This window comes from Thunnus albacares, chromosome 8 (assembly GCF_914725855.1).
Source record: "Thunnus albacares chromosome 8, fThuAlb1.1, whole genome shotgun sequence".
NCBI lineage: Eukaryota > Metazoa > Chordata > Actinopteri > Scombriformes > Scombridae > Thunnus > Thunnus albacares.
Window position 1 is genome coordinate 7,179,107 of NC_058113.1, and position 25,442 is coordinate 7,204,548.

General features: G+C 41.1%; 1 protein-coding gene across 4 annotated transcripts in view; it reads left to right on the top strand.

The window, feature by feature from the left end:
- Positions 1-25,442, top strand: part of LOC122986849 (neuroendocrine convertase 1-like) — a 184,924-nt gene that overhangs the window by 17,624 nt on the left and 141,858 nt on the right. For all 4 annotated transcript variants that reach the window (XM_044358290.1, XM_044358289.1, XM_044358291.1 and 1 more), the window contains exons 3-4: positions 4,761-4,853; positions 17,122-17,203. In XM_044358290.1, the coding sequence (XP_044214225.1) occupies positions 4,761-4,853; positions 17,122-17,203 (175 nt within the window). The remainder of the gene's footprint in view (positions 1-4,760; positions 4,854-17,121; positions 17,204-25,442) is intronic.

Below are 25,442 nucleotides of genomic sequence, written 5' to 3' on the forward strand. Positions count from 1 at the left end.
TTGAAGCTTTTTAAGTAACAGACTCAACAATGTACATAGTTTTATGGTTGTAATGTCTGAAATACTCATTACCTTCAACAAAGAGGTTATGTTTTTATTACTGTCTATGTATCAGTTGTATGTGTATGAATGGTTGTCCTTTAATTTGTCTTAATTATCATTTTTTGCTTCTTACTCATCTTTTTTGAAATATTCTTTGTACGGTGGATGAAGGACATAATGCAATGCAATGTTGTTCTTTAAACCACAGTGTTGCTGGAGTTTTGACCTTTTCAACCTCCATCTGTCAGTAAGCAGGATGTTTCACAAGCTATTTAACAATGTCAATTAAATTTGAATAAAGTTACACCATAGACCAATGATAAACAGATTAGTCTTTTCTATAGAAAGCACCGTCATGTTTCCTGTAACCAGTTGCCACATTCTTGAAGGCACTGTGCAGTTGCAACCATGTCTAGATGATGTATATATACTACATATGAACTCTGGGTCTGTGATCCTTAAAATTTGATGGCGTTTTGCTTGTGTTAGTTCAGCAATATGATGAATTGAAATGTCCAAATCAAGATTTGTACATAATATATAATTTGTAATATTAAAATAACTAGAGGATTGAACAGCCTTGGTGCTTTTGCTTTCTGAACGCTGTCTAACTTTACACTGTATATTTTACTTTAACTGTATATTTTGACAAGTAATAGTCTGGTAGACACAGAAAGTTAGTCATATCCTGTAAACTGTCTTGATCATACAAGCAGTAAATGTGTTTTAGCTGTTGGTAAGGGCCTAGGTTGTCGAAATAAGAAAAAATACCCTATCAAACTAATAAAGATAATTAATAACTAATAAAGATAAGAGGAATGCCCCTTGGGTACAGAGATGTCTCATTAAAGGAAAATGATTGGTTTACTTGGTTCTTATACCAGCCTTTTGTCCTGTTGGAGCATTTTAAACAAGACATAGATCCCCAACCTGCTCCTGATGCATGCTGGGATAGTCTCACTCTGACCCTAAATAGATATGTAAGAGGAAAAAAAGGTGATAAGAATGTAGGAAAAAAGAAGTAATACTCAAATTTCTCCAACATTTAATACAACAGCAGACATTATATAGACTTCTAACAATTAAAATAAAATAAAAATTATTTACAGTAAAAAAAGTTATAAATACCATGTCAATATTATATTAAATGTATCTATTCATAGATTTTCTTGGTCATATGTTGGATATTCCTGATGAAGAGGTACAGTTAAACATCACTGTGCTTACAAAATGTGACATAGCAGCTGGAGTTTTTGATCAACGAATAATGTTGGATGGATGTTACCATAAAGTCATGTTACCTCATTATCAGTGTGTGTTCCTGGGTCCAGTAGATACGGTTTATGGATCTACCTCTGACTGCAGCCAGCTAGGACATCCTAATTCATGTCGAGCTTACTTAGTTCATTGTGCAATGACTCAAGCATACAGTAGCTATCTGTGTGTTTGTGTGTGTGTATATATGTGTGTGTGTGTGTTTGAACACTCTCATGATTAGTGTTCTCAGTGACTGGCTGGCTGATGGGGTTGATTTGTCCGACAGTGCTGCGTGTCAGGCAGGCTCAGCGTCCGCACTGGAGAACATGAGTGAAGGAGTGGATAATTGATAGTGACAAGGCGCTCCCAGCCTTAATTGCTGCTGGTGAATTAGATTACCTTTTCAAAGTGCCTTCATTAGCAGAGGGAGAGCCATACCAATGGTCCCCTGATTGGCCTCATATTGTTTTGCTGTGAACCTGCTCTGGCAGGGCCCAAAGATGCATGTGTGTGTGTATGTGTTTGTTTTGGTTGGTATGAAATTACTCACTAATTTTCATGTACCGCTATAGTTTTACCGTGTGTTCATGTGTGTACGTTATGCACACCCGATGTCAAAGTCAAGTTGACAAAATGACACATTTAGCAGGAAGTAAGTCTCTGTTTTTTTTATGGGCCACTGGCTTTGTCACAATTTTAAAGGGTTGGTTCAACCAAATTACAAAAAGAAAAACAAAACATATTGTCTTACTTACTCTAATGGTATTTAGCCACACACATTATTTTAGTTTTATTTTTCAGTTTTTGAGATATCTGTTGCTACCTCAGTACACTGGGGATAAATGGAAAATTGCTTTGAACAGCAATGTGTGCTTCCAGAAACATTGTCCTCCTCGTTACTGTGGATAATCCATAGACTTCACTGTCAACAGTTTTCACTGATACTTTCTACTGAAGAGATAGTCCCTATGACAACTGTTGACAGTGAGATCTGTGTGAAAATGCAGCGAAGATCCAAGTGCGGTTAGAAGCAGGAGACAGCAGACGCACTTAAAGAGCTTTATTATCTTGGCAAAACAAGTGCTAAAGCCAACAAGACTATCTGACCACTGTAACTTGGCATTTTTCAATTTATGGTGCTGAAAACAGGCCTAAGGTGACTATTCTCTGGCAGAAGCAGACTTGGAAGGCAAACTCAAGACCGAGGAAAGCAGCAAGCATCATCAGGGCCAATATGCTGTATATCTTAAGCAACAGAGGTACGCAATGATTTGATACTGTAATCTGGATCTTTACACTGGTGGCAAGGGAATGGATGGAAAGAGAGAGAGAGAGAGAGAGAGTGCGCTCTAGTCGCTCACAGCTACAGAATGGACACCTTGGGGAAAGGACTATCCAGAGAAACAGGGACAGTGTTACTGGAAAGAGATAAAAAGGTTTTTACAATGTAAATGTTCAATCCTTTGTGCACCACAATGAAATTTCATTTACTTCCATTGTTGAGAGTGGAGGCAGAGATCTCAGAGACACACATCTCAAAACGAAATCAAGCAAATAAAAGCAAAACTATCTGCATGGCTACATAATCTGGAGCCCCTGAAAGGTCATGGTGGTCATACTGTTTACAGCCCCAAATGTGTTACCAATAGCTTCACCACAATGCTCAGCCAACACAACAATGTCACAACCAGGTTTTCAGAAAGAATTTGTTTTATTATTTTGCTCCACTATAATGAGATTATAGCTCAAGGTTAGTCAGCAGAGAAGTTCTTCAGTCACAGAGAAGTTTCTACCACTTTGCTGCCAGTATAAAAATAAAAACCCTAAAAGCTTGCAGAGAGCAAGCAGGGAAAGTGTAGAGGTTTATCATTCTGCGCAGAGACTGTAACATGAGCATTTTCTTTGTAAAAAAAAAAAAAAAAAAAAAAGGAAGTTTCTGCCCAAACCCAAAAGTCCAATACCTTACCCCCTCTTCATCCCCTGCAGCACCCGTCTCAGCTCCAGCCATCCTTCCTCATCCCTTTTCCATATCTGTCTCCAGTCACTGCTCCATCACAGCTCCTTGCTCCGTCCTCATCCCCCAGTACCTCCCATCCCAAGAAACCCACTGGCATCCCCATCCCTGTCTCATGCTTCATCCCTGCTCCAGCCGGCCCGCAGCCCCCCGCTGAGTAAAATGAAGTGTGCCGGCGTCAGGGGAGTCGTGTGTGCTCAGTTCAGCTCAGCTCAGCTGGGCTGCCAGCGTTATGAACTTACTGTGTGATTATTGTTGGAGCGAGACTCCTCCACCCAGGAGGTCTGCACTGATGGGTACTATGTCACCGGGTACAGCCAGCCATGGAGGGTGAGATGAGAGAGCAAAGGAGGGGCGAACAGAAGGGATAGAAACCGGGGTGAAAAAAAGGACACAGAGAGGGGAAGTGAAATACTGTTGGTAGGGGAGATGGAGAAAAGTAACAGGGATCAAGGGAGAAAGGATGGAAAAAGATAGAGGAAGGGGAGAGAATCATCAAAGGGGGGGAAAAAAGCCAAGCTGAGCAAGGAAAGACTGATGTATACCTATCGCAGCAGACAAAGACAAGGGGAGACACACAGGGAGTGACATAAAGAAGAAGAAGCAGAAGAATAATGTGCCGGGAGAAGAAAGAGAGGCAGCGGGGAAATCAGCAGAGGAGAGAAAAAGAAGGAGAGACAGGGAGGGTGGGTAGAAAAGAAAGGCAAAGAGAGAAATTAGAGTGAAAATTTTCAAGCGAGTGATGTGCGCTGTGATTGTTTTCTTTCTCTCTCTCCCCCTCTCTCTCTCTGTGTCGCTCTAAACGGTCGGGATGTGGCCTGTATCTGCCGGCAAGAAGGAACTCAATTTGGGACAATTTACTCGGCAGTCTCAGCCCTGATGCACCTCAGGGACAGAGAATAGAGAGAATGAAAGTGAAGGAAGATAGAATCAGCAAGGCACACACACACGCGACGTGCGCCTTGCACACAATTGCCGCCGAGTAGATTTCACTTAGTTAGTTCTAACTCTCCCAGGCGGTCAATACGATTGAGTTTATAAGGCTTGGAAATGAAAAGCCCAGGATAAGGTTAGATAAACTGTGTGCTATTTGATTTCGGGCCCACCTCTCCCAGAAAACTCACACAAGACAGATGGCCGAAGGGGATGCACTGAAATCATGTTGCGCAAAGGGTCATATGGGTGATTAAGGCGGAATGTGTTTGACCCTCACACTTTACATGTCGTGGTCTCTCTGTAATGATGAAAACACTTGCATGTTTTTTCAGCATCATTTTACATTCTCATCATACTCTGAGCTTTGGAGGGTGTAATATTTTCTAAATCTTAAATAAAAGGCACTTGACTAAACACATTTTTATATCAAATCTTGTTTCCTGTAACCCTTTAGGTCATGAAAGTGAGTGGTTCTATATACTGACCACAGTGCTTGTTTCCATGCTGACAGGTTGGCAGTCTGAAGTGTCTGTTCACCCTGAGAGACAGCAGGGGGCGCCCTGACAGAGCCTCCTTTGAGAACAGACTGGCGACCACAGCAGGGGTAAGTGTTTTTAATTGTCTTGATAAATAAACACTCTGCTGAATAAAATTCTGTGTTAGGATCTAGAGGGGGAATCAAGCTACAGGCTCCCTAAGGGCCGGTTTAGACCAGGGTTTCACGACAAGACAAAACCGTTTTAGAACATTGCAGCAGTGTAAAAAGGCCCATCTCAGCTCAGCTCAACTCAAGCTGACTGGTGGTGTCACCTGCGACTCAGCTGGTCATGTTGCCAGTGGCGGGTTTTAGAACATAATGTACCGTCACCTGTTTCAATAGCCAATGAGCTCATTGTGAAGTCAGCTGGTCAAGTCAGTTACAAACTGTCAGCTGGTCAAAATGACAGAATGTTTGATGGAGGAAAGAGAGGATCACCTCATCAATTTGTTTGAGGAACAGCTGTGACTGTATGACACAAGCATAAACATTTGCAATATAAGTGCAATCCAAAGTCTGATTTGGTTTATTGAACGGGACACCCCTGCTATGTTTTCGCCATTTCATCAATGCTAGAACTGCAGCTGTAGCAAGTAACTCACTAACACTATTCTTATTCATATTTTAAGATGCTACAAAGTGTCCAGCTACGAAAAAGCCTGAAAAACCAGCAGTTAGAACAGAAGTACAGAGAGTCGTTGCTACAGAAACAATACACCATCTTGTCTAGTCACATTGGTGTAAATGGTGGATGTATAAAGAGAACTGGAATGGATCAAATTATGACAGTCAGACGAGTCATCTGCTAATTTACAGATGTCTCTTTCACAATGTAAGACTATGGGGAAAAAGTCTTTTTGGGCCCAATAGCATCACATGATGTTGTAATTACACAGTTTGGCCACTATGTCAAATTAGCCTCAAAGCCCAGCACTGTTCCTGTATCCAGTTCTCTTTATACAGCCATGGTGTAAAACATTGTCTGTATATAAATATGGATGACATGACAGCTCTCCAAAAGTGAAGTCAAAACATCTTGATCACCCCCTTGTGGCTGGCTGCAGTATAGGTCATAAGCCCTGCCTCCTCCATATTAGCGGATGGGACATGAGCCAAACTAAAAAATCAAAATATATGTCATTTTAGGTAGTTATTATCACGCTAATATTTTTCTGATAAGTTTGCCTTTTAATTAGTTATTTGATGATATAAAAAGGGGGTATGACATCATGATTGACAGCTGTGACGGCGGCTTTCAAACTTCCATCAGGCAGCAGGATGGCTGAGGGGACGTATCCCGCCGGCCGTCATCCCACCGCATGACTCTACTGTGCAGACTCTGCCGCCAAATGACATCACACAAGCAAGATGGCAGCTCCTGCAAAGGAGATATTTTGGCTTCACTTTTGCATAGCGGCAGGAAGTGGAGACGTGTCGTCCATATTTATATAGTCTATCGTGTAAACTGGCAGGTTTCAAAATGTTGCACGCTGGTGCATTATAAGCAGTTGCAAGTTTCAACTCGTCTCGTTGTGAATCTTTGGTCTGGACTGGTCTTAAAGCTGCCACTCTGAGGTTGTTTTTTTTTTGTTTTGTTTTTTTTTGGCCTGACTCTCTCTGTCTGTGTAACACAGCGGGAAATGGATTTGTAACTACAGCAAATCAGAGCGTTCAGCTACTTAGACGTGACTGTTTGATGCATTTAACACGGCCACGTCAAGGTGAATTCACACCCAGGCTTTGCTTCTGATTTTACACAGCATGTATATGCAAATGGAAGTTCATTTGGCTGGTGTTGCTGTTTTAATCAGGGTCTAGTGTTGATTAGCGAGAAGGAGAAAAAAAAAAAACAGAAACAGAGCATTGTGGTGAGTAATGGCTGAAAGTTGTTTACCTTGCATGTGTAGCTCGTGTACCTGTTCCACCCAATATCACTTTGCGCCCCCCCTCCCTCGCAACCTTCAACAAGCCGTTCTGCATCACACTCAGAGCGCACAATGCAGCCTCCTCACCGGGCTTCCGTTGCCAGGGAAACCGTCACCCACGGAGACATCCCATGACAGCACAGGGTGAAGGAGGAGGGACGGGAGGGGTCGGAGCTTCGGCCCTGTCCTTTCTCCAGGGTGCACCAGACCTCTGGCCCTTCCCCAACGCACTTCCCCTTCAATATCACACACACACACACACACACACAACTGCAGAAAGCACACACGCACACACATTCAAGCAAGAGAAATGGACAGAAAGTAAAAAGAGAGAAGGTTCCAAAGTTTCTGATTCAGACTTATCATCTGAGTCAGTCTGCGTGTGATTAATTGAAGTAATTTATGCGCAATCTCCAATGACTCCATGTATGCTTCATGATTTCATTAAACTGTAACTTTAATTACTTTTCTACCATCGTAACTTTATGTGAAAATGAATTTGCACCCCCAAAATTCCCCACATTCTGTAATGAGTCTTAAATTTAACGGATTGCACAAATAATGTTTTAGGATAATGAACAATTGCATAGTTAGACATTGCCTCACCAGCTACTGTTGCATTCCTAAATGCCTTGCCATAGAGGTCTGTTGGTTGGCTGTGTTATATGTTAACTAATCTTTCTTTTTAGCTTCTTTTTTTAGAAAAAAAAGCTCTCTAATACCACTAACTTGAACCCAACAGAGAAACTTCTTTATTTGGTAGATCATTTCCGAGTACTTGAACCAATCAGACTAATAGAATCTGCTTTAATTGCATTTTTAGGCTAAAAACAGTCAATATTGTCATAATTTTATGGATGATGTATTTATGGTAGGTTATTTGTTGCCAAACACAATTACAATGTGTTAGCTACAGTAGATGGCAAGCTGCCAACGCCTGAGCTATACTCCATCCGCCCACCTCTGACCAGGCCTCTGTCTACAGAAACCTCTGCTGCTTCTCACTTTGCATCACACACTGTTCTTTGCATCGCATGGCAGGTGGGTTACATTACAGAGCTCACTAATTACTGCACCACACAAGGTTTAGTAAGTAGCAATGTTAAGACTAAGTTGGTGTTAGTTTAATTCTTGACAAACTGGCTTCTAGGGGAATTAACACTATTACGAGTCACAATAACATGATAAAATTGCCATCCTGGAATCACACATAAGGTGTTAAGTGTGTTATTCTTTTGAAAGCATTGTATTTGTTCAAAATGAAAGACACTTACTGGTGTATCGTTGTGTGGCAAAAGCATTATGAGATGGTGTTTTCATGCATTAGATCGACTCCACTTGAGAGGTGGAACTAAACTGTGTGTTGTTTGTTACTAGTTCTCCATGAAGTTTTTGAATTTTAAGTAAAAGTGTTGAAAGTTTCAGAACTGGTAAAATCTTGTCTGTTGAACATCAGGAGAGGTTTCAGCGTTATAGCCTCTAAAACCAGAATAAAAGGTCAGAAACCTTTCCTCGTCATGATTTTGATGTTTTTGTACACAACAATCAAATCCAGCATCCTTGGATTTAGCCCACCATCAAAATCGCTTTATAAATTACACCACATGAGGATGGATGTGCAACTAAAATGCTCTGAAGATGAGGTCAAACAAACTGGCTGTGAACTGTGTTGGTGTGCTGTTAAAATCCTCTTCAAATATTTGAATTGTTAAAGGCTTTTTTTAATTTTACTTTAAATGCTAACTTGAAATACAATTCAGTGAAGATGGCAAAGACCTCTGTACAGTATTTCTTGTCAACCACTTAGTTTCCCATAATACAGTAATAAACTTTAATTTAAGTCAAATTTATTGCCACAAATTTATTGTAAACTAATCTACTGTGCAGGTGCAGTTACAGTATGATTATACAATGTCATCTGATGTGATTTTAACAGTCTGTCAATTCAAGTGACATCACATGCCTACTGGATTATGTTAATGTGCCAAAAAATGTACATTACACTCATGTAACAGTATAATGACAACACATCATGTACTATGGTTGTAACTATACAGTGCTGAGAAATATACTTTAATAATATGATCTAAAAGAAGAGAAAGTGAAACATACAATAGGTTTTACAATGTCTAGATAATGATGAGGAACCATGATGACAAATGATAATGGATTATAAAATATCAAAAATACCTCCATCAGAGTTAAAGCAAATTATTGTTTAGGTCCTGAAAAGAACAATACTGTAATCATGAATATGATGGCGTTCCCTAACAGAGGATCGATAAACACATGCCATAAATCAGTGCAATCTGCAGCATTTAGTTACAGCAGTCCATAGGAATGAGGCTCTGAGGTTCATATGTGGAGAGCTGGACTATAACAGCCTATTGTGTACAGCACACACACATATACACACACACACACACACACACACACACACACACACACACACGCAATCAAGGTCCGTGGTGGTCTCTCAGAGGAGGAGGAGGTTTTGCCACCATGTAATCCCGACCCTCTGTCAGCAAAGCAACAATCAGCTCTTGTATTAACCGCACTACTAATGATATAATTAGCAAGGCTGTGGAAAAACAGCTCTACACAAACATGTGAGGGCTCTGAGACAACACACAGATAAGGCTGCATTACACACACACACACACACTCACTGTCGCTTTCACATAGCTAACACATATTACCCACATACATTGTGACCTAAACAGATACAAAGACACACTTACGCACATTATCTTAACACATACAAACAGGAATATAGTAATATCTGTGTGTTTTCTTTCTTCTCTCATGTCTCTCTGTGCTTTGATTACTTCAGGCCCCGCCTCCCCTCAGCGACCCTCATCCTAACTGTCCTCACACTCTTGCAGTTTCACTCAAACACACAGACATGTCTTTGACTAAACTCTACTCTGACCTTTCACAAAACATCTTGGACGCTAACCCCCTGCCCCCTGCACACTTATTACACACACATAATAAGGCATTGGCCCTGGTTTTAACAGTTTATTTCCTTGTCTTTAGGTCTGTCTACTTAATGTAAGCTGCAGCTGTGTGGAAGCTGTGCTTAATTGTCACTGCCTCTCTAGCCAGCAGCAGCAAGGCTCAGAGACAGTCAAAAGACATGCAGAACTGGTGTTGTCGTCATATAGACAAAAAAGAAAAAATTAAACAAAATGATATAAGGAGTTACCTGTTTTTACCGGGATCAGAAGATGTAATCATCAGAAGCCAACATCAGGTCAATCAGCCAATCCAACATGGCTCCAACACATTTTAAGTGGTGCTTATCCAACCAATGTAAGGTTTAGTTAGCCTATCAGCGGCTAATCTCACGTTTGTCATGAAACAAATACTTAAGATACAGCTAAGCTGAACCAGCAAAACCATTGTTTGCAAAGAAGTGTAGAATTTATTCCATTTTTCTCAGTGGTAACAAAACCTTGTCTCACATTGCAATAAGTGGTTTGAACATACAGTTGATAGATCAAACAAACAAAACAATTTTTGCTTTTGTCATTTATGAAGTCTACTCAATTGTAAATACACATAATACACATAATACTGAGTAAGCTTGCCTTCGCAGTGTTTGTGACATGACACATGGTTTAAAATGTGGTGGCTAATTTAAAACATTTTTTACAGTGCTGTTTTGCACATGCAGGCTTTGCCTTATACAGTATGTGCTGCTATATGCTTAAGGTGCGGTCACATTAGCACCAGCGAATAGGCCTTTTTCATGGAGGATAAGTGTGTACATTATAAAAATGGAAGATAACTGAATTCCATAATACAAGAATTCCCTCATTCAAACACACCGACTAAATGAACTCCAAAACAAAATGGAGGAACACGACCTGCTGAGCCTAAAACAACCATCGACTACACACTGACTGTCGCCAGAGAGGGCAGTTAAGGGCATACGTGCCAACTGGGTTGCTCTGGTTTTGGAGGAGGAGGAGGAAGCTGCGAGAGACTTTCCCTGTAGCTAAGGGTATTAGAAAGCACCTCCAAACGTACATGTTCCCTGCCTTGACTCACCTGCTGACATCTTGGCCGTGGTGAACTGCATGAACCTTACGTTCCAAAAAGATGTTAACATCTCCTCCATCCAACGTGTCATGAACATGACCCTAGCTAGCTTAGAGGACTTGATGAATGGACCAGGTGAAGCAGAGACCTGAGGCTTTACAAGACGGCAAGTTCTATGGCATCACACTCACGCAGGTAGACACGCAGACCTTTTAGTTAACTAAATCTATCAAAAAAAGATTCCCTTTGGAGCATGTGGACATCATCGGTGACCTCGACACTGCACTCAACGCATCTCACTATCCAGGTGCTAACAGCATGTTGAAGAGCTATGGACTGGATGCTTTGGAGTGTTACCGCAACGAATCACAGAGGGGTGCAGCTGCCCCACTGGTGCAGAAAGAGCTCACTATGCGGGATTTTCCTCCTGGTGAAGCAAGTGCTTGCAGGATCTCAGCAGGAAATCCCACGTTCAGAGTCTTGCCAACTTCTGATCACTTCCTTGGGGGAAATGTGGAAGTGGCACTGGTAATTCCAGTCTCCAGTGTGGCAGCAGAGCGCGGGTTCAGCCTTCAGAACAAAATTAAAACGGCCATGAGAAGTCGTCTGCCCGAGGCAAAGACGCGAAACCAAATGACAATCGTCTCTGCAGCAATCTCCCTTGATTCGTTTGATTACGCACAAGCGAGCACCCAGTTTAAGTCCATATGGACCAGGAGGAAGATTTGAGCTCAGGCTAGGCTACAGCAGGTTAATTGAGTTTAATTAGATTGATTTCTTGTATGTGGTTTGTTCATATTTTAATTGTAATTGTCTAATTTTGTAAAATTGCATTGTTCATATTTTCCTGTTCAGGCACAATGGCCACATTGTTATGTTGGCCTCCACTGTCACTGCACGAAAAAAAAAAATCATTGATCTGGTGTCCATAAATAAATAAATACATAATCTATAAGCTTGTTTTGTAAATTAATGATTAGAATTGAAAATGAATGAATGAAAACAAAAGCTATTAAATGTGTCTCATCATTAAAAAATGAAACTCAAAATAACTGGTAATAATAGACGATGACTGAATTTATACGACCTTGTCTGTCAAGATGACGGACAATGAGAAAGTCTAACGCAACTGTGGCATATTATCCTTTCTCAGGCTGCAATTACATTTGACAGGAGGCTAATGTGACCGTACCTCAAGTCACTCACCTTTTATGTGTGCACTGAAAATTTACAAGGCAAACAATCAAGAGTAGCTCATTCAACCCCATGATGGCAGCCCGTATTAAAGGGCAGAGTCTTTGACCTGTGGTCATTTCATGTTGTGGACCATCATATCATGAACTGTTGCATGTCATTTTCCTGATTCATGTTACTGGTGTTACATCATCATTAGACTTTTGTTAATTCGCAAAACACAAAGCTAGTGCAGGAAATCTGAGGGACTGGACTGGACTCTGAATCACCCACGCTATGTCCTCTCATTAGGCTGGTGGTGACAGTAGCCATTCTTGATATTCTTGATTCAACATTTATTTTTTGCGGTATCGTACAGGAATATGCACTTTTACTCTCTTGGAGTCAACCAAGTGTGGCACTTCAGTGGCTAATTACGAGTCAGACACGTTCCTTCCTTGTGTGACATCACTTCTGACCTTCTAATTTCTACATGTATACAAACTAATCTACTAAACTAGAAAACCTATCATAACACTTTTTATATAAGAGTTTTGTTTAGGATTTAGTTAGCTCAGAGTTAGCTAATTGCAGTGTCTGGTTAGCTAGCAAACTATCATTGGTATTTTAAGTGTGGTGGTACTTCAGAGTGAACTCATGCATTTAGTTTCATTAATGATCCATGTTTATCAAAACTTGGGGAATTGAACACCTGTTCTTTGTTAGCTGTTTGCTAAAGAGAGAATTCATTTAAGCCTTAGCAAGTTGCCCTCATTGTTATTGATTTTGTTGTTTGGGTTATTCTGGCAATAACTAGTTTAGGTATTGGAAATACTATGCAGTATTTTGAATGTAATAAACTTGGGTTTCATACGTAGAACAGGTGGCGAGCTAGAAAGCAATATTAAGCTAGTTTTCACTTGCTCAGCTCCATCTTGATCCTACAGATGCTCTCTCTCTCTCTCTCTCTCTCTCTCTCTCTCTCTCTCTCTCTCTCTCTCTCTCTCTCTCTCTCTCTCTCTCTCTCTCTCTCTCTGTCTGTCTCTCTCTACCACCCACTTTTCTGTCCACACAAGACAGAAAAAACATTAGAATTTTCCCTCACTGCTGAGGCGGTTCTGTGCTTTTTTTTTTCTCCTCTCCTTATTTTTCTTTTTTTTTCTCTCTCTCTCTCTCTCTTTGCTATTTTTTTAAAGACTCCAGTCACATCCGCAATCCCGCGGCCCTATAAGGAGCTTTCACGCTTTTTGGTTTGCTTTAGATGTTTAATACCCCCTCTCTTTTGTGTCAGGGAGCCGGAGAGGCGTTAAGAAGCGCTGATAAACCCCACTTAGATCCCTTCCTGGCCCGTCACCCCGGCCTGCCGGGCCGCTTTAGCAGGGAACTGATCTGTGACGGCCTGCCACTCAAACTGAGCACTTCTGAAGGCTGACACAATGGAGTGAGCAACACACCAGAGGGCCCAGGGGTGGGTGGAGAGGGGGAGGAGGGAGGGCGAGGCGGAGGAGGGAGAGGAGGCCAAGAGGTGCCCTAAAAGAAGGCTAGAGGAGGGGCCAGAGTGTATCTCCACGTTATCTTTCTCCTCTCTTTCAATATATGCAATTTTCCCTCCCTCCCCTTGTTGCACGCTGCTGTAGAGTACCCACTTTCTTTTATTTTTTTCTTTTTTCTAACATGTCTCTGTGTTGGTTTCACTGTTCATCTTCTGGTCAGCGGTAACACACACACACAACCCCTCTTCTCCCGCTCTGAGGTTGGGGCTATCAGTCTGCTAGACATAAGAGATTGAATGAAGAGGCACAGAGTTGCCGGGTGGGGTGGGGGTGTTGAGAACCAGATAGGGATCAGTGGAGCATCAGGGTCTGGGTGCCGGTGGGTTGGGTCATGTGGTGCGTTCACTGCTGTGTGGCATAATGGGTCTAGCCAGCGCCAGGCTCAGGCCAAGGCCGACAGAGCGTCAGGAAGCACAGCGTTGTGATTGACAGGCGGAGGGAGCGGTGAGCTGGGGAGAGGGGCATGTGGCCACTGCCGCTGCCATCGCCATCACTTTCCCAGGGGGCCGTGGGTGGGTAGCGAAGCCCAAAATGTCAGCGCTGATATCTGTGCAGCTCGGCTCGTATCACACTGCTGCAGCTGCCTGCCATCCACCGCATCCACTCATTCATATAGAGACATGGGAGTATTATGTGTGCACACACACAGGGGGGTACACACAAATACACTCTCACACTTTTCTTTCTGTGTTTCTTCACCACCTTGCTCAATCATTCACTCCTCTGCAGAGCCGTACACAGACATATATTCTGAAAACACACATACATCCTAAGTCCCTCTATCTTCCTGTCTTTCTTCTCCTCCTCCTTCACACATTCACATAGCGTCCCTGTCAGTTCTACCTCAGCCGTTCAATCATGCAAGTGCTCCACTGCTCTCTTTTCTTCCTCACTGTTGGAAAACGATTTTCCAAACAAGTTTATTTTTTTATAGTCCTGCATTTGTCCATTTTCACTGATTTCAGACCTTGCTCTTTCTGTATCTGTTTCTCTCCCTCTTCCCATTTAGCAAGCCTTTCTTTTGAAGGGAGAAATGTCAGCTTTTTTTTGTATTTGATGCTGAAGTTGCACCAACTTTCTTTATATTGCAACATATGTTGGGCAGCCATTAGAAGAAACTTTTTGGTGATATTATTTTTCAGAGCATTTACACATGATTTTCTTTTACACTGTGTGCACTGTGTGCTTTTTATGTGTACTTGTGTATATATGTGTGCGTGTATCTGTATGTATGTGTATGTGTGCTGCCTATATGTCACAGCTGGATGATGAATGTGCTGACAGTGGAGGGGTCAGTGTCACAGACAGTGTGGTCAATTGCCCCTCGTCCCCTGAGTCTAACTTTGAGCAACACTCCCCAAAGAGTCTCAATCTGCCATTAAGGCGTGTACACACACACACACACACACACACACACACACACACACACACACACACACACACACACACACACACACACACACACACACACACTCACTCCCTAGTGAGTGTGTGCCATTAGTAGCTGGCAGGGCTTGGTTTGACAGAGAGCGATTAGCTCCCTATCATGTGTATTGATCACCATGTCCTGGCTGCTCCTCCAGAGGAGAGGCTGGAGGCTTTTTTACAAGGTAGTTGGGGCACACACACACACACACACAGACACAGACACACACGTATGCAGTCACATCACTGTTATCTGTGTGTGTGTGTTCATGTCTGTGTTTTATCGTTTATAGATTAGAAACAAATATAAATATAATGTAAATGTGATTTTTTTTTTTTTTTTTTGGTGTTTGTGTGTGTATGTACTGTATGTGATATGTTGCATTGTGAATTATATACAGTATAGCAAACTAACTATATATTTGACATGTCTGTGGCATGTGTGTTGTAATGTGTACAAGCAGTTTGTTACGAACTGTTTCCCTCAGTTTCTGATATTAATGAGACGTACTGGCATACACTTCTGGAAAAGCACCACTGAATGTATATAAAATAGCTAAGGATTAATAGCTACAAGGGTGCATTTTTATGGACAAAACAGTATGAATGAAGCACTACAGACTCCATTGATTTTCAACTGGGTAAGAGTCGGGAATGAATTTGTTTTAGGGCAAAATAGTTTTCAATCTTTTTTTTTTTTTTGGACAGAAACAACACAGTTAAGTATATTTTTACCTTGTTTAACTTAATGAAGTCTTCGACAGTCAGTTGTGTCTCTCTGTCTCGCAGTGGCTTCATTGTCTATGCTATGAATCTGATTTGCTGATTTTGAAAAAACAAAAAAAGCAAAAAAATATTTGGTATCTGGATTTGGACCAGTTTTTATTGAATAATGACATAGTTGTCAATTTCCTTGCTTCAGCATCTTTTTGTAGCTGCTTCACATCAAAAGCCTTCATGTGGCAGGATCTGGGCTCCACCAATTGGATCTTGCTGTCATTGGGAGACTGTCCTTGTCTCTGTATATACAGTTGTTTGTGTGAGCATCTTCTTGGTATTTATATGAATATACTCTATGTATTGTATGTGCAGATTTATTTAACTTTACAAACAAATATATTTTAATGTGAGTTTTTTTTTTTTTTGCTATATTGTGTCTATACAAAAATGCTAGACAATATAATGATGCTAGAGATTAACATTTTGTCTAAAAATGTAATGATCAGCAATTGATTACATTCACTGACCTACACACATCACATCCACTTCCTGTGTGAGGACTCCTGTATTTATTACAACACAGTGTTCTTATCTCTAACAGCCTCCCCAACCCAAACCCGTCGTCTTGGGTAGTTTAGACCAGCTCTTGTTAATTGAGTCTAATTGAAGAACATGAAGGGGGAATAAAGCAAGCAGGCTTTTAGGACATAAAAGGCTGCAGCCGCCTCTTAATAGTATTTATTTTCAACCTCTTCCACTCTGATTTAAGTGTAAGAGGACAATAGTGGCCTGACACTGATATGTGTGTGTTTGCGTGTGTGTGCGTGTGTGTCTGTGATCTGTTGTTTGATTTACTGCGCCCACCTTCACAAGGACCAGCCTCTTATCAGATCAAAGCTACAAGCAGCGGCCTATGAAAGAAAGTGTGTGTGTGCGTGCGTGTGCATGTGTGTCGCGGAGGACAGAGGTGTAGGTGAGGCAGGGGTGTTTTCGTTGCTTTTAACCCAGGACAATAGGACTGCAAAGGAGAGAGCGAGCGAGTACTCTTTGAACTAATGAAGAGGTAACCTTTTACTCTCCTCCATAAAGATGCCCAACTCTCTCTGTGCTATGGATTTCTCCTCTCTTTTATAGACTGAGACAGAATATTTCATTTGCTCCTTCCCTCTCACTGTTTTGCTTTTATCCTCATAAATCCACAATCCTAGGCAAAAAGTCATACAAAGCTAAAATAAGACTTCAGAGATGGCTGAAGATTATTAAATCCTTTGTACATGAGCATCTATTGGGTGAGGCAAGGTGGGGACACTTCCCACACCAAAGTGAAGTGAATAAAAAATGTAGTTTTTGTCATTGCAATAAAAGAAGACAATAAACAAAAAGTTACACCTATCTAATAGTTGATAGCTGAGGTCTAAAAATTTAAGGATTTGCCAAAATGATTATTTTACTTTGTCCTAATAGTTACATACGGTGTGTTGTTGTTTTCAGGTTCACTGGGTCCAGAGGCAGCACAGTCACTATAGAGACAAACGGGCTCCTGTGACACGACTGGACCACACTTCCACTCACAGTGAGTTTTGATTAACTTTTTTTTTTTTCTTTTCCAGTAACCCTCTGTTTTTCACAGTGAGTTTAACCTTTCATGGTTTAAAGCCTCAGAAAACTTTTTTTTTTTTTTAAATTTAAAGCATTTCTCTCCAACATTAAATATTCATGAGTAAACAACAGTTGACGTTAAAGTTCAAGGAAAAATCCTTAGGTATCATTTAATAAGAGTGAAACACTAGTTTGCTTCATCAGGTCTGTTTGGATGTGGTTTCATCCAATTTGATTAACAGTGGCCTGGCAACATCATCAAACAACCCCACAACTGTCATCAGATTTTTTATTCAGATGTTACTAATTCCTGTCTGGCGCATGGAAGTACATGACATTACGTTTTTGAGTCCCGCCCATTTCAAACTAGTAAGAAGAGCTCAGATAAAAACACAAATATAAAAATGTCTGGACTGAAATATCCAAAACCATTCACTCATATCGACCCCATCACTCATATCGGGAATCTGATTCAGAAAGTTGGTTTTCAGGGCCTTTAACACCTCTACATCACCCCACTTTGCTGGGGTGAACTCCAGGGTGTGTCAGTACACTGTGACATCATTGCTGGGTGTGGTTGCAGCTACAAAAGAGCACACATTGAAGGCATTTGTTTTTTGGTATTAATACATATCACATGAGCAATGTAGATGAAAAAAAAATCCTTCATAGGTAGGCTTTTGTAATTATTTTTACTTTAACACTGCTTTTCAGCTTGATATTAATTTACTTAACAGATACATGCATCAAAAAAATAAGAACAATAAAAATAAACAACACATCCTCATAATTAAATGACAGTGAAGGTCTGAAATTCGGCTGGCAAAAAATGACCTATAGATATCTCTACACCATCTAGCGGCTGTAGTAATGCACCTCAGAATGACCCATAAGACCTTAATACCCCGCTTTCCAAAACTGCTACAAATCACTGTTAAAAATCAATGATGTTTTATGGAGTGACAATGATGTGTTTAAGGTTAGGTTGAGGTACAAAAAACACTTGGTTAGGGAAAGATCATGGTTTGGGTTAAAATGATCACTTGAAATGTGGTTTATACTTTACTTTAAGTTACACAACCTTCCTCATCATGGCAACAGTAAACACCACGATGTTGGGAACGGGAAATGAACAGTGGTCTCCTGCAGCAATCTCATCTCCACCTTTTTCCATCTAACTATCTTAACTATCCAGCTATCCACTCAACCCGCCTCCTCCTATGAAGGCAAAGTCATCTTATCAAGTCAAATTATATTGATGTCATCTGAACCTGGCTCTAAAATGACACAGAGGTAAAGCCAGGTGTAGGTCCAGTAAGGTAGTGGCATGAATGATTATGCCCACACACTAACAGGCAATAGAAGATTTTAATATGTATTCAGCATGTGATTATTTACATGGGCAGAGAAAAATAAAAGTGAGAAAGAATTACGTGACAAAAATGAAGCTGTAGTGAATAAATTACCATGTATTCACAGCTTTGGGATATTTACAGCTCAAGTGTAACATAACAAATTAGTTAGCAGTGTTAGAAACACACAGTGTAGATATAGTAATACCAGAGGAGCTTTCCAGCAACTGACCTGTAGATATTACCTGCTTTGTAAATTTGCAATATTAGTGTTTTCTTATACTTACGATGTATCTACCTGGTTATTTCTGGTAAGAGTTGAAATGCTGTCATGGTTACAATTTATACTTGGTGAGATTGTCAAAGAACAGTTACCTTTTACCAATTTGTTCAGGGTTGGCATAGTTTATGCTGGAGTCAAGTTAATTCAGCACTCATTTTACTTTCATTTCAGTCCATCTTTTTTTATTAATTGGTAGTGTCAGGGTGTAAGATGTTGCATTTTTATGTACTTACTCTTGGTTGTAGTTTTATATAGTGTACTTTGCTATTGTAATGTCTCCTATTTGAAATGTTTTCTTGGATTTGTCTGACTATTGCCACCGATGCAGAATGGCTTTCTGAAAGGACAATAAACTAATTACAAATTCCTTATTACAAAATCCACCTTTATACCGATGTGCAGACAACTCATACGTATTATATACTATAAATGACAAGTGACTGGTTCTCAGGTAACAACAGTCCTTTGCTACTGTCTAATGGTCGTATCACTGTCAGTACTGTACATTTAAATCAATAGAGCATTTGACCAAATTTTACAAATATAGTTCTATAAGGAAAACATGACATACTCATAGTTGTAGCAGTTTGATGGTTTAATCTAAAATGTAACCTTATGTTTCCTTTATTAGCTGGCATGAATTAATGTTATAACTCTGAATGCTTATTCACATAATGCTGTGGTTCTCTCTCTCTCTCTCTCCCCCTCTCAATATGTGCTAACATCCTCACAGTGTCGCTCAGCCTCTGCTCTGACAGGTGATATAAAAACTAGTGTGAGAGAGAGAGAATGTTTGTTCACATACAGGAGAGAGAGAGAACATTTGATATGAATCTTGGTTGATTGCTTCTTACAAGCATTTTGGATTGAAGCTGCCAATATTCAATATTGTGTGCCAGTATTAAATATCTCAAATATGACCATTTTCATGCCAAACACGGTTTCTTGGCAGTGTGGAAAAGCCTCATTTTGGGACACTAAACTCTATTAAAGCACAGGATACATTTAGTTATACCACTATTAGTACGATGGGTTTCATAGTAGACAAAATGTACAGTTTGGTACATTTTTGGCAGGGAAAACAAATGCAGAGTATAACATTTTAGCAGTTATTTTGAAATAAAGCCAGTGCATTCTTAGTACTGGTGCCAAGCCCGAATAAATGGGGAGGATTGCGTCAGGAAGTACATCCGGCGTAAAACCTATGCCAAATCAAATATGTAGATCATAAATCAGATTCCCATACCGGTTTGGTTGAGGCCTGGGTTACCAATGGCCGCCACTGGTACTGTTGACCAGCAGGGTGCCGGTGGAAACTATGCCACTATTGGGCGAAGGAGAAGGAGAGGGGAAGGGCATGTCCGCAGGCAGCGGGAGAGGAATAAGGGTAGGAGTGTGGAGGTGAGTCGGAACTTTGAATGTCGGCACTATGACTGGTAAAGGGAGAGAGCTGGCTGATATGATGGACAGAAGGAAGGTAAATATACTGTGTGTTCAAGAGACCAGGTGGAAGGGGAGTAAGGCCAGGAGCATCGGAGGTTGGTTCAAACTGTTCTACCATGGTGTGGATGGGAGGAGAAATGGGGTAGGGGTAATCCTGAAGGAAGAGTATTTCAAGAGCATGTTGGAGGTAAAGAGAGTGTCAGACAGAGCAGGGGCGGAGTTAGACTTTTGGCACGGAGGTGGCGGAGCATTCTCAAGGAGCCCTTCTGATAAAGTCATTTTAAAATTCACAACAGGAAAGTAGCTGATATATCCTATCCTGTCTATCCATTAGTGATGTGCAGAGAGCCCGATATTTGTATCTGTATTTGTTGAGGCAAAATTATTTGTATTTGTATTCAAAGTGGAAAGAGGCTTAAAAATCCTGTTTTTGTATTAAAGTGAACAGGAGTCACCCAGATCATTGACGACTGCGCTGACTACTGAGCTAAAACTCTACTAATCGCCTCATTGCAGACAGACCTCTACCTATTTATACACCTACAACACAGAGACAGCACACTGTGTAACGTGTAGGGAAGAACTTCAAAGGTGATTCTTGCTTTGCACTTTTCATTTATTGCCTATTTGTTACAACCTAACTTTGTGGAAAGGAGAAGGGGAACAACAGGTTATGGAGTGTCCCTTAAGAGCACTTTGCACGTGTCTGTAGCTCAGCTTTATCTCTGGGGAACAACCTCAACTCTGGGAGTGATGTCCAAATTAGGAAATGTGTGTCATGTAGCAGGTGGATGTGACTCCCCTCGTTGAGACCTGCTGACAGACGTAACAGCGAAGCACAGGAGAGAGACTGAGATAACGATGTAACTGACATGTTTTTTTTCCTTATATTTGTATGAAACAAATCGTAAAAAAAACCCACTATTTATACTTTTCTGAATAATGTATTTGTATTCGGGCACACCCCTACCATCCATAAACACAAATTGTTACTTATTGAGCCAAGCAAGCCCACTGTATGTCTAAGAAAATATATAGTGAAGCCACCTTGTCAGACAAGCTTGTTCTGAAGTACAAAAAATTAAAGAGGTTGCCAGTCACGTTCAAATGTTTCAGCACCAAGGACAGCACGTGGCACTCTATATGCATCGATTGATGAACGGTTCAGCACCACCGCTGATAGACAGTGACAGGCCAGGTACACTGTCTTAGTACGATGTCATTCTTACACAGGAATAACATAAACATAAAATAGACAGTGGTCTACATCAATATATAAGACCTATTCATTCAAATACAAAGTAGACAGTCTACAACACCACAGGCAGTGACACAGATAGGTGCTGAGATGCAGTAAGCATGGAGTTATACAACAGATTAATCTAACATTCTGACTGTTTTCTTCATCATCATACGTCAAAATTTAAATTGATAAAGTGTAATTATGGATGTTTGTAACTTTGTTGAACCCTGAAAAGTTGAAAACCACCAGTATTCCCCAAGAAAAGAGCAGTGCAATTAGGGAAAAAATTAACAGAAATTGCTCTTTTTTTCTGTTAGAAACTTTTTATCATCTTGTGACCCCACATTTTTTATCAAGGTTAGCTAAATTAAGTCTGAAGCTAAGCACTTATAATAGCAGTGGTGTGGTCAGAAGCCAAGTCAGACAGGTCATTATAAAGAAATAAGGTAGGATATATAATAAAGTAGGATAACATGTCTTTTTATCAAAACAGTTAACAAATTCATAGTGATGTAATGCAATAAAGCACATTATGGCATTTAGACAGCATATTTATGTTCTTATCAAAAATAGACAATGCACGTATCATACTGAAGATAAATAGTTTACACATTTCTTTACTCTTTAAGAGTTTTTGTTCATGTCAAAGTATCACTGCATGTATCAAATACACAACTTCCTCACTCTTGTTTTCTATATGCGTAAATGAATTCTCACAAGCAACAATCAGAGTTTCTGCACTGGCTCATTCTCAAACCACACACAGTCAACAGGTGACTGAACCACTTATACATGCAAAACGAGGGAAAATCCACTTATTCAAAGCTTCAGCAGGCTTGTCAATCCCAGTACAAGATTCAGTATGTAATAACATACATGTTTCACTCACCAACTGTTGTCTGTGCTCATCTTGCTGTAGTTTAGTGTAGTCCATGTGTGTATTCCACCATCCTCTATAGACAAAAAAAATTCAAACAGGTTAACGAATTTTGTACATATCATAATCCCTTTTTAAAACTTCATCCTCCTCTCCTTCGTGGTGGCAAACCTGCCAACCACTTTGTCTTTGTCATTGTTCATGTCCCGCTCAATTCACAGCAAAGTGAGTCTGGCCTCATCAAATGCACAAATGCAAATAGCTCTTAACCACAAGACATGAATATCTCATGTTTTGGCTGAAGTTTTCAGTGAAATTAGTCATAAACTCTGAATTACTACTTCTGCAGTCTTTTCTTCCCGCGGAGTAACAAGCAGATATACGAATAGTGCCACTCTGTTATTGCAACCCACATTGTGGTCGAAGGGAAGATTAACTACCATAGACAATGAATAGAAAAAGTTAAGAGAGTTAAGCTGTACTATTCCTGCTGCACTTGCGGAGGTGCCCAGTTGGGTTGCACGCTACATCCCCAGCGGGGCCCCTACTCAACATGGGCCCTAGGGTGGTCGCACCCTCTGCCCCCATGGTAGCTCCACTTATGGGACAGAGTGATGAGTATGAAGCTAGAAACTGAAGATGTGGTGATGAATGTTGTCAGCGCATATGACCCGCATGTTGGAGGTGAGATGGAAGAGAAAGAATAATTCTGGAGTGAGTTGGATTAAGTGGCGACTATACCCAAGGAGGAGAGAGTGATGATTGGAGGGGACTTCAGTAGACATGTTGGTGAGGGGAAAAGAGGTGATGAGGAGGTGCTGGGTAGGTATGGTGTCAAAGAGAGGAATGTGGAAGGACAGATGGTGGTGGATTTCGTGAAAAGGATGGAAATGGCTGTGGTGAACAAGTATTTCAAAAGAGGAGCACGGGGTGGCCTGTGTCTTATGCAGGAGGTGCAGTCTGAATGAGATTGGAGACTGCAAGGTGGTGGCGGGGAGAACGTAGCTAGACAGCAACAGATGGTGGTCTGTAGGATGACTTTGATGATCAAGAAGAGGAAGAGATTGAAGGCAGAGCCAAGGGTCAAATGGTGGAAGTTGAAGAAGGAAGATTGTTGTGTGGAGTTCAGGGAGGAATTAAGACAGGCGCTGGGTGATAGTGAAGAGTTGCTGGATGTCTGAGTAACTACTGCCGAAGTGGTGAGGGAGACAGGTAGGAAGGTACCTGGTGTGTCATCTGGACAGAGGAAGGAAGACAAGGATACTTGGTGGTAGAATAAAAAAGTACAGGAAGGTATACAGAGGAAAAGGTTGGCAAAGAAGAAGTGGGATAGCCAGAGAGATGAAGAAAGTAGAGAGGAGTACAAGATGTGATGTAAGGTGAAGAGAAAGGTGGCGAAGGCTAAGGAAGAGGCGTATGATGAGTTGAATGTTTATAGAGAAGGTCAGAAGGAGTTGCATTGTGTCTTTTTGGGTCTAGAAAAAAGCATATGACAGGGTACCGAGAGAGGAGGTGTGGTATTGTATGAGGAAGTCGAGAGTGGCAGAGAAGTATGTAAGAGTGGTGCAGGATATGTATGAGGGCAGTGTGACAGCGGTGAGGTGTGCGGTTGGAGTGACGGATGGGTTCAAGGTGGAGGTGGGATTACATCAAGGATCGACTCAAGGCCCTTTCTTGTTTTCAATGGTGATGGACAGGTTGACGGACGAGATCAGGCAGAAGTCTCCGTGGACTATGATGTTCGCGGATAACATTGTGATCTATAGTAAGAATAGGGAGCTGGTTGAGGAGGGTCTGGAGAGGCAGAGGTATAGAGTGGAGAGAAGAGGAATGAAAGTCAGTAGAATAGAATACATGTACGTGAATGGGAAGGAGGACAGCGGAATGGTGAGGATGCAAGGAGTAGAGGTGGCCAAGGTGGATGAGTTTAAATACTTGGGGTCAACTGTTCAAAGTAATGGGGAGTGCGGAAGAGAGATGAGGAAGAGAGTGCAGGCAGGGCGGAGTGGGTGGTGAAGAGTGTCAGGAGTGATCTGCGACAGAAAGGTACCAGCAAGAGCGAAAAGGAAGTTTTACAAGAGGGTAGTGAGATCAGCTATGTTTTATGGTTTGGAAAAACTGATGAAAAGACAGGAACCAGAGCTCGAGGTGGCAGAGTTGAAGATGCTAAGATTTTTGTTGGAAGTGATGAGGACGGGATTATGAATGTGTATATTAGAGGGACAGCTTCGGTTGGATGGTTTGGAGACAAAGCGAGCTAGGCGAGATTGAGATGGTTTGGACATGTGCGGAGGAGAGATGCTGGTTATATTGGGAGAAGGATGCTGAAGATGGAGCTGCCAGGTGAGAGTAAAAGAGGAAGGCCAAAGAGGAGGTTTATGGATATGGTGAGGGATGACATGCAGGTGGTTGGCATGACAGTAGGAGGTTGCAGGGGACAGGAAGAGATGGAAATGGATGCTCCACTATGGCAACCCCTAACGGGAGCAGATGAAGATGATTTTGAAATGTAAACATTGAACGGTGGCTCATTAGTCATAATTCTTAGAGACACTGGCGTATGGTCAATAACAAATAAACAAATGTGAATATGTCAGTAGTGCACCATCATATTAATTAACACATTCACTAACACATTTTATCTTGTTTGTTAAATATGCATACAATGTGTTAATCATTGAACTTTTTAAGTGCAGGTTTTAAGTTTTCTGATGTTTTGTTTTTTTTTTTTTTTAAATAAAAAATTTAATTTTTAATTTTTTTTTACCTTTAGACATAGCCAGGTTAGCTGTTTCTCACTGATCTTCTCATCTAACCCTTTGCAAGAAAGCAAAGAAATGTATGTTGAACCACTGGTGGTGAGAACTACTCCTAGTACAGTGGATAGTTCTAGAGAGATTGGCGCCAGTGCTCGTTATTCATGGCAGGCACAATGGAAGGACTGAAATGGACATCTGAGGGAACATTACAGTAAAGGTCTTCATAGGTCCACTCTCCTCTGAGACCCAGGTGGAC